The sequence below is a fragment of the Mugil cephalus genome, chromosome 8 (assembly GCF_022458985.1).
Source record: "Mugil cephalus isolate CIBA_MC_2020 chromosome 8, CIBA_Mcephalus_1.1, whole genome shotgun sequence".
Classification (NCBI taxonomy): Eukaryota; Metazoa; Chordata; class Actinopteri; order Mugiliformes; family Mugilidae; genus Mugil; species Mugil cephalus.
Genome location: NC_061777.1, coordinates 16,929,100 through 16,939,550, shown reverse-complemented (window position 1 = coordinate 16,939,550; position 10,451 = coordinate 16,929,100). Strand labels below are relative to the sequence as shown.

Here is a 10,451-nt window from a genome sequence, read left to right as displayed (position 1 = left end):
GTAACGGGTATCTCTCTCTCCCTGCACCATGTGTGAGCTGGCACCGCTCCACTTGGAGGCAAACAATCCCTCCTAGCAGCAGCTCTGGCCATTTGGCTCTACTATTTTTGTGCAATTCCGCTTCCCACAAGGGCAAAGTAGTGTGCAGAGCAAAAGTTTAACTACTCCACCCACTCACTGCTCAGGGACTCACATTCACAGAGAGTCAGACCGAAGTGTACATATGCACACACACTGGTCAAGAATGTGTGTTTGAGATTGCTCAGCTACCCCCAATTACATTACATTACCACAGCAGGTCAGGGGAGATTCGGAGGCAGACAGACTAAGTGGAATCTAGGGTGAGGTGCAGTAACCAGTGGCACTCACATCCAAGTGACCGCTAAGTGCTTTGCATCCCTAACATCGGGCCCTAACACATGAAAAGTGGTCGAAGAGGGAAGGCGCAAAATACTTAAAATCGACGTACAATAAAGATCGGATGTAGAGCAACTTGCACGCCATGGTTGAAAAACCTGGACGAAACAGCCTGTGCGCTGGGACGGAATTGGAAATGAGCAGCAACAAACAAGCAAGGGTACAAAGGCGTAGGTGATTTGAAAAGCAACAAACGTTTGTCATTCGTGCATCGTTGAACAACACATGCTCATATGCTGTGCTGTATTCAGAAATTTAGTTTATCTAAAAATGTTGAGTGTTTTTCTTTCCGCCGAGGCTCTGTCTGCCTGAAATAAACAGGGCGAGCAATTTTATTTGTGTTCAAACATCAAAAAAAAACATGGACTAATTTACATCATTCTTGCTTTTAATGATTGGTAAACATTTCCTAAAGCAGTTTTTGTTGCAAGGTTTGTGGCTGAGTACCACAATAGGGGAAAAGGCAGTATCGGATTTAGAAAAAAATAGGTTTGTCAAACAACTGTACTTTTTATCGCACAGAACTTGACAAGCAAATGCTGGGCTCATAAATAAACATGAATGCTGTTATGACATGTTCAAAACTGTCTTCAACTGCGCTCTTTGTCAGGCCCTCATTTTCATTCTGCCTTCCTCTTGGACTTAAATAATGAGAGGATTGTTTCCCTCTTCCATCTAATCATCTTAATTTTGATCTGCCTCCACAACAGCTCTTTGCATTTCAGCTCCCATCACAACTAGGCAGACGGGACCAAATCAGAACTGAAATCAAATTAAGGCCCATTGTTGCCGCGTGCGGCTCTGTCACTGGCATGAAAGGAGGACCACACCGAAGAGATAAGGAGGAATTCAAAGACGCTGGTTTGGCATGAAAGACAATAACAGAGCGGCACGGGTGGGGGATTTCTTTCTCAAATTATTCATGTAGGAAGCCTCACGTATATGGAGGCAATTGTAAATAATCAACACATATCCTTGCTGCAACGTCTTCATGTGATAAGTATGCGATACATATATAGCCACTTTTAATGAGCTTCAAAAATAGGTTTTCACCTAATGTTTGAGTTCATTTTGACAGTTATAAGTATAACATTTTAGTTGCCTGCGTTCAGATTTTTTTTCTTTTTTACTTAAATATGGCAAGTAGGGATTAATGGCTTTTGTGAGGGGAATGATAAGCATCGCTTTTTATGGCCTCAGCTGAATATACAGAGTTTTGGCCTAGCAGATGTCTCAGTGTGATTGGACAGCAGTTAGGCAGCCGTCAGAAGACACTGCATGATAATTTTGCCCTGCCCTGCAGTGACATGATAATAATGCACTCATATCCTGCTGTGATTCAACTGATCGGCTGACAGTCAAGCACAAAAGGGCCTGAATTCATTAGTAACGGGGAGCTGCTTTTGCAGACCTGGTCTACATACAAAAAGCAATCTCTGGTCGCACATTCATAAATCTGAACTACTGTGGGGAAAAAAATTGTACTTCTCTGAAACAAGAGTTTGCACTTCATTTCATGGCCCAACCCTCACCTCTAACATTATAATAAATATTCCATAGTGGTAAATAATGGATGAGTCAATAACACTGTATCAGTTTCTACCTACCCCTCTTTACTCATTACACACTCAACATACTCAAATGTGCTATATCCCGGCCATACCTCTAAGCAATTAGTTGCTCTAAAATATCAGGGGGCTAGTTATTCAGGCATGTATTTCACAGTTTTATTGGTTTATTCTGAGCCCTGCATGCAGACCAAGCTATAGCAAATACAGTCTCTGCAAATCCCCAAGCTCCTCTGCAGTCAGCAAAGTAATTGGGGAGGGAGTCCCAAAGGGTCCTCGGATCCTCGCATACTGCTGAAGCCTTTGCTACCGACAAGTTGAAATGGCAATAGAGGTAGATACGAGTCAGTGTTTGTGTGTCCGTGTGTGTGTGTGTGTGTGAGAAGGATGTAAGTAGGAGGTGGCTTGAGTACTTAGTGTGAAAAGGACTGCAGTTTTTAGACATTTGCTGGTTGGCAGGGAAACCATCTGGTTCCCCAGCCCCCCAGGAACAATGCTCACGGTAACACATGTCTGTAGGGATGTCAAGCTCCGCTCATGAGGGCGGGTGGTTGGTGGTGGGGCTGTACAGATTCCAATTTAAGCCTGTGCTGCTCAAAATTAGTTAATTAACTCTATCTCTCACGCAGAGAGAAACTTCCTTTGTAAGTAATTCTTCCATTCATCACAATCCAACTCCTTTATTCTGAAGCTTTGCCAACTATCAGCTTGTGAAATTAGCAGGAACAGTTCAATGTGGGATACAAAAAAATTTTTAAAAAAGTTCCTTAAGTGAATCCATAACACTAAATAAGCAATAACAGTGATAATAGAATGAAGCAAATTTTTACAGTTAGAGGCATGGTTAAAATGTACACAACAGCTTTCAACCATATGCTTTACCTGCACCTGCAACTTGGCTGATAAGGTTGAGAATACAACATTAATTTTCTTCAGACATTGATTATTTTCTAAATCAATGTACCTTGTTTATTGTTACAGATTCCTATGTCAAACAAAGTCTACATCCCTTATCAAAACAGCATAATAAGATTTACTGAACTTTTCTATTGATTTTTGAGAAGGGTTTGCATAATTCTGGACATGCCACTTTTTGTTCAAATGTAAATAAAAGCTGAGAAATAATTTTTTTCCACAATGATGCCTCTTGTACATTGTCTTATTATCTTCTGGGAGACACCAGTGTCATTTCCCATCAAGAAAAAAACCTGCTGGTTGAATAAAAGTAGCTTTAAGTCTACAACTGCCAACATTTGCCACTGGAATCTTCTTAGTGGAGGTCTTCGGGTCCTATGGAGGGGGTCTCTGTGCATCGAGCCTGTTCCACTGCATCCCACAGATACTTGATAAGTTTGGGATCTAGTGAATCTTGAGGCCAGGTGAACACCTTGTATTGTTTTTCATGTTCATGTTGTTGAGTTGTTCCTAAACCATTTTATGTGTGTATCTGTACCCTGCTGGGAATGTCTGCTGCCACCATTGCTATGGGGTGAGGGTACCTGGTCTGGTCTGGGTGGGTGGTACATGTCTAAGTAAAATCCATACGAACGCCATGTACAAAAGTTTCCCAACAGAACATTGTATTGTCACAAAACGGTCAATGTTATTTACTTCTCCTGTCAGTGGTTTTAATGTTGTGGCTGATTGGCGTGCATATATATAATTTGCAACAATTAGGAGTCTACAATCTTTACACTGACTCTGTGCACTGAGACGAAGTAATCATATCCCGAGGTGATGATAAACCGCAGGTGGGTTGCACTGCTGCCATTTAACTGAAAGCAAAGATAAATAAAAACTTGTAGTAGTAATTGATTGTAATATGGCTTGTTTGATATGAAACAGTATGCATTCACAGGCATTGCATATGACTATCTGAACTTACTGAAATAGCATTCGACTGAAGATGTCCCTCCGTACATTCAAACTCTGCAAGACAAGCAGTGTGTTTATATCAACTTGTGTTCTTTGGAAGTTATACTATATACAGTATGCAAACAAATACTGTGGATGTGTGGTTCACTTACCTTTCTCTGTGACAGGCTCAAACTGAGAGGAATTTTGTGAGGTATTCTTCTCTATCTTTAGATGCTTGACTGCAAAAGAAAACAAAAAAGGGACAGATATATAAAAAATAAAATCTATTATGTTGACACATTTGCTTGAATCATTTTCCAACATCTACAAATCAACCACCAACAGCTTTATTTGAAAATATAATCAAATAGTCTGACTATACACCATACACAATTTCTACACATCTATATTACGACGAATTACTATGACGAAATAATATGAAGAAATATTGTTTAATGTGAACTGGCAGGCAAGACTAGACGTGGACCACCAAGAAAACTTTCAGATAAAACTATGTGTCTAATGGGGAGAATGGCAAAGTGACACCACCCTCTAACGTTCAGCTGACACATAGGTGATATTACACTGTTCCTCTGTGCAGTGTTTGTGCACAGCCAGGGTCTACACTGAAGAGTCATCAGATGGAAACATTACGTACACCCTAAAAACAAAGGTCTGCACCTGAAGTTGGCAAAGCAACATCTGGATAATCCAGTGTAATTTGAAAACAAGTGCTGTGGACATCTGACATTAAAATTGAGTTCTTTGGAAACAATCAGCAAAGGAATTGGAAAAAAACAGAAGCTGCATTTAATGAAAGAACACCTTGCCATCTGTTAAGCACAGGCGCAGAAATATTATGCTTTAGGTTTATGTGGAGGCAGTAGCATACGGAACGTTACATAGATTAAGGAATGAATTTGTGTGAATGTCTCATCCAAGACTGTATGAAAACGTCATATATTACTTTTTGTAACAAGTAAGCTACTATGACCAAGCAATTTCCCTTGTGGATCATTAAAGTCTGTCTAAGTCTAAGAAAGTAAAATTGGAAAGAGGTTGGGTGTTACAACAGAGTCATGGTCCAAAGCAAATGTTAAAATCCTACACTATGACAGCCTAAAATATTTCAGAATTTATCTGTGATAAAAAAAAAAAGTAGGAGAAAATTAATTAGCATTTAAACAAACAGAAATGTTTATGCTTGTTTGCAACCAGGGCTGAGTTTACTTGGTTTCACATTTTTAAAAATTCGAGACACACACACACACACACACACACACACACACACACACACACACACACACACACACACATATTATTTTCCCCCACAATTTTTCTATCACAAACTTAAATTTCTTTAAATATACATTAACATGAATCCAGTGAAATCTCAGTTGAATGCTGTAATATCAGCAAATGAGAAGCTAACTGTGCAGACCAAATGACTTGGTGATTCATTGTCCCTACTACATTTACGTATGTTTAAAGTTAAAACTTGAATCTGCCAGTTATTTTCTTTAACTGTCAATTGTTTATACACACACCAGTTAGGTATGTTTATATCAGGTATGTTTATGTTTACAGCGGTTGCACGGCCACCCTACTGTTGCACATGTTTGAAATAAGGAAATGAATATTTGAACCTGTGAACCTTGAATAGCTGAATACGGAATTCAACATGATAATAATGATGTATATTTATAAATAACACTTGGTGAGTTTAATATAGAACACATACAGTGGGTAGGGGTCCCTACTTAATCTCTCCATTAGTTTGGGGGTCCTTGGGCTGAAAAACGCTGAAGAACCTTGCCTTAGTTCATCCGTACTACATTCATCCGTATGCCTCCATACCATTGTAGCTGTCCAGGGTCACAGTAGCAATCTTCGGGGCTTCAGTAAAGCGAATGATGAATTCTTGAGGAAACATCCCGGTGGATATCCAAAACGTTTTAGGATTTCTGTGCAAAAGAGACAAGCAGATATCGACTTTTAAAACTAATACAGCGCGTTTGAATTTCGGTTTTAGACCTACCTATGAAATTAACAACCACTGAAAAGTTCTGCTTTTGACAAGCCATCGTTTCAGAATCAACACTCACCCGTCAATGATGTTTTCTGGTGGATGATTCTCATCGCTAGACACAGCGAGAACAACTTTTGCACCTAAAGAGCTTAAAGGGGATTCAATCATAATGAGCGAGTCAAACGACAAAGATTGTTGTCTCCGATGTCGTCGGGTTTAAGATAATAACAACACTTTCGAAAACAATGTACAGCCGCTCAATTTTTTTATTGCTAACTAGCTGACTAGCTGTTGTCGTTGCCAGGCCAACCACTGAGTCGCAAGCTATATACGTCACGACGTCCGCATTTCCGACGCACGTTGCTAGTTGCTTGTTTGGGAATTAGCATTTAGCATTGCATTTAACGCACATATTTCCATGGCAAATGGATGTAAAGACGTGCTGTTCGCGCGTGGAACTGGACAGGCGAGTTATAATACAATACCGAGCATAAAACGACAAAAGACGTGAAGCGTTTAAGCTCTGTTTAAGATTGTGAGCTAGGTAGCTAAGCTACACAGCAACGTTGAGTTCGGCTAAGTTGAATAACAAAGAGGAAAGGAGGAGAAACAAACCAAAAACATATACTGTTTCGGATATTTATTTATTTATTTATTTAGAGGTTCTGATTTACTGTAATTGGTTCGTTTAGAATTAACAGCACCTGCACGGAAATGATTTATTTGGTGTAGAATTTTTGTAATGTACACTGGAATAAGTTCACACTCATTGTCTGTCAAATTCGCACCGAATCGCTTCAAAACCTTTATAAATTTAAACTTGTGGGTCTCTTTTATAGAGCGACGATTCGGATATATGGGATGACACGGCACTGATAAAGGCTTATGACAAAGCAGTGGCTTCATTCAAGGTAAAGAGGACGCTTTGTACCGCATGGCTTGCAAGCAAAATGTTAACGCCTTCCCTCTTAAAACTCTCCGCTCTCTTTGTGTGCTAGACTGCTCTTAAGGGTGAAGATGAGCCGCAAGACTCCAAGAAAAACCAACCAGGAAAGAAACGCAAGAACAACAAAAGAAACGAGAGCAGGAAAAGGACCAATGCACCGCCGGATAAAGAGGTACGGATCTGGAAAATAATGAAGCCTAACGAGAAGGAGGTATAGACTTGGAACAGTATCGGCTTTGACATCTGAATTAGTGTTTTATCTTCTGTGTTGGTTGTGCTGCAGTTTATATCATACCCTGGGACGATCAACACGCATGATTAGGCTCAAAGTTTAAGTTGTGTTACAGTGGCAGGTTGGGGACTCCTGTGTTGCTTACTGGTCAGAGGATGGCCAGCCCTATGCAGCAACCATCTCCTCCATAGACGAAAAGAGAGGCACATGTATAGTAGTTTATACGGAATATGGCAACGAGGAGGAGCAGAATCTGGAAGACCTGCTTTCAGAAGTTTCTGAGGGTGATGAAGAATTAAACACCAAGGTAAAGTAGTGCAAATCAAGTATTTGTTTTAAACACAATAGAATATTTATTCCATCTCTTGAGTCAGTTTTGTTTTCTGTATTTATGTAACTATCCAATATTGAATTTGTAAAATACAGTGTCCAAACAGCAACAAATAGCAACTGAAACGGCTTCAAAAGTCTGGGGTTGCAGTCACAAGCAAAGACAGAAGCTTTCTTTCCATTTACATTTCAACACCGATAAAAACCTTTTTCACACATGCCATTTAATTTCTAGATGGATCAGTCAGTTGCAATAGGACAGCTCAAACCTAGTAATATTTCTATAATATTTACTCACTGGAGAATATTTACTCACTGGAGAAAGGTAGTATTATTCCCTCATACAGTTTGCACAAAATTATGTCTTTCATTCTGCAAATATGCACACAATGAATGTGAAATGAGAAAAGCGAACTGCATGTGTGTAAAATAAGATTAAATAAAGGCCAAGTTGCCATAGACGTACTTCTCTTTCCCCAAAATTTTACCTTGTTCCTGAATGTGAGTGAAATGGTGGCAGGTTACTGGCAGATAAGTTCAGTTAATACAAGGTCAGATCAATGTCATTTATAGAACTTAATCTTTATCAAATATTAGCTCCTGGAATAGAATATAACCCACAATCTAATCAGTTTTTGAATAAAGTTATAATCAGTAAAACGTCTTACATGGAATTTAAGTCACTTAACTACAGATATTTTTTTTTAGCTCGTGTCTGTACCATTTGCCTTGCTTCCAAAAGCAAAAGAGATATTTCAGGTTGTTTTCTATGTTTAGTCACTGAGATATAAACAATAATAATAATCGAGACCAATTCATTATGTTTCTAAAATCATAGGTAAATGAGGCAGAGTCATCAACAGAGGAGAGCGACAGGTCCAGTACACCAAACCAACACAAACCACAGCCCCACAGTAAAGCTCAAAAGTCCAAGGCTCACAAAGAACCTCCTCCTATGTGGGCTCCTGGTTTCCCTGGGTTTCCCCCAGGCCCACCTCCCATGTATCCATTCAAACAGGTAAGACAAAATACTTTCAGTATTCATACATTTTATTGCTTTTAAACCAATTTTGTGAAAAGATTGTCTCTTTGTCTCCCTGTTAGTAAAATGAAATGCAAACAGTAAAGTGTTTATGGTGTTGGCTGTAAAAATTGGAATCTTAACCCCTCATAGTTTGCCACAGAGGTATTGGATTGCAATAAATTTAACTAACATTTGTCTTAATAGGTCTACCCATTTCTGTAACTAACAACAGAAATATGATACATTGTCTGGCCAAAAAAAAAAAAAAGTTGCCATCTGGATTTGACTAAGCAAATGGGTGCATCTATTGGATAGTTACTGTATGGGTAATTATCTTTCAGCTGGCAAGACGTTATTTAACCCCAACTGATGCAATGAGCAGCTTCTCATTTCAACAACTATGTGGAAAGACACATCCCATGGTTGTGGAAAAGATGTTTGTCTGTTTGAGAAGGGTTATTGGTATGAATCAAGCAGAGAAAACATCTAAGGAGACTGAAGCAGAAACTACTAAAATTGGGTTAAGAACTGTTCAATATTATTAAAAACTGGCCACCACAGAGTCCAGACCTTAACCCCATTGAGAATCTTTGGGATGTGCTGGAGAAGGTTTTGTGTAGTGGTCAGACTCTGCCATCATCAGTACAAGATATTGGTGAAACCTTAATGCAACACTGGATGGAAATAAATCTTGTGACACTGCAGAGGCTTCTTATCAAAACAATGCCACAGCGAATGCTACTGTAATCAAAGTTAAAGGAGGTCCAACGAAATTGTCTGGGCGTGTGACCTTTTTTTTTGGTTTAGGCAGTGTATTTTAGCAGTGTACATATGATTCATGTGGAAGCTTTGCAATTATATGAACTGAAAATCCCCTGATTACACTTAGACTTTTTTTTTTCATTGCAGACATTTTTTCACAGCAGTAAAGGCGCAGGTTGAATTAATAGCATTAATGGCGGCTCAGTTCCCTCAAGTGTTCTAGTAAACACAACAACAGCACCTGTGACTGAAATTTAGCCATTATTAATACTCCTGCGTATTTATTGCAATGACATGGCAAAATGCCTGTTGTGGAAAGGGGTTTGTCATTTACCATGTGTACTATTTAGCAACACCAAAATCAGAGTGTGTTGTTCATCTGGTTTTCCCTGTCATTTTGTTTCCTATCAGGGTGGGAACAGGCGTTCTGGTGGCCATGCACCTGCGCCCCCTCCATGGCCTCCCATGATGCCTTTTGGTCCTCCAGTGAGTTGGAATAAACTCTTTCTTTTACACTAATGAAATGTAAAAGTCACACTGATTTCATTTTGGCAATCGGCGCTGCAGTCTGTCTTTTTTACAAAGCGCACCTTTAGTCCCCAGGCTGGTAAATTGAGAAACAGCTGTGGATATAGCACGTCAGTGATTGACAGCAAAAATCATCAGCTTTAAGTATCTGCAGCGTGATCACACTCGCTCTGGTCTCTGCCTCAGATGATCCCTCCGCCTCCACCCATGAGCCCTGACATGGCGGATGACGAAGCTTTGGGCAGTATGCTCATCTCCTGGTACATGAGTGGATATCACACAGGATACTACATGGTATGTGGACAGAGGATAGCCAGCTACCCGTGTGCTATAAAGGGCCTTTACAGCTTTTATTGACAGGTTCAGGCTCCTGTATGCTGTGCAGGATGGTTATTGTAATACTGATGCTTTTTTTCCCTTTTTATAAAGCGGCTCCATGTTTGGTTTAATGCTCCTGAGCTACAACAATTTCTATCAGTTTCACAGGTGTATGCAAAAGTCTTTGCATTTAAACCTAATATATTTTTTTTGTAGGGCTTGAAACAAGGACGTAAAGAAGCTCCAAGTGGACAAAACCGCACCACAAATGATCACTTGAAGGTTTAGTTTAAATCTGGGCCTCACGTGGAGCATCAGTCACCCTGTCTGCTTTGTCTCACGTGTGTCATTGTTGTTTCAAGAGGAACTATTATTTGACTTCATGAAAGAGAGTTTTATATTCTTTGTAAATAAATTAAATAAAGGCTATTGGAGCAGAA

General features: G+C 39.6%; 2 protein-coding genes across 2 annotated transcripts; one reads left to right on the top strand and one right to left on the bottom strand.

The window, feature by feature from the left end:
* Nucleotides 1-2,649: 2,649 nt before the first annotated feature.
* hspb11 (heat shock protein family B (small) member 11) lies at nt 2,650-6,187 on the bottom strand. Its single transcript, XM_047592446.1, has 5 exons — nt 5,948-6,187; nt 5,700-5,806; nt 4,013-4,081; nt 3,871-3,914; nt 2,650-3,760 (listed from the first exon to the last, which is right to left on the bottom strand). The coding sequence occupies exons 1-5, from the start codon at nt 6,037-6,039 to the stop codon at nt 3,659-3,661; spliced, it is 414 nt and encodes a 137-aa protein (XP_047448402.1). The 5' UTR covers nt 6,040-6,187; the 3' UTR covers nt 2,650-3,658.
* Nucleotides 6,186-10,451, top strand: smn1 (survival of motor neuron 1, telomeric). The gene is given in 9 exon segments (XM_047592445.1): nt 6,186-6,337; nt 6,711-6,782; nt 6,870-6,989; nt 7,165-7,356; nt 8,218-8,397; nt 9,577-9,651; nt 9,880-9,987; nt 10,228-10,249; nt 10,252-10,451. Coding segments are annotated over 9 exon segments (849 nt in total). The 5' UTR covers nt 6,186-6,289; the 3' UTR covers nt 10,284-10,451.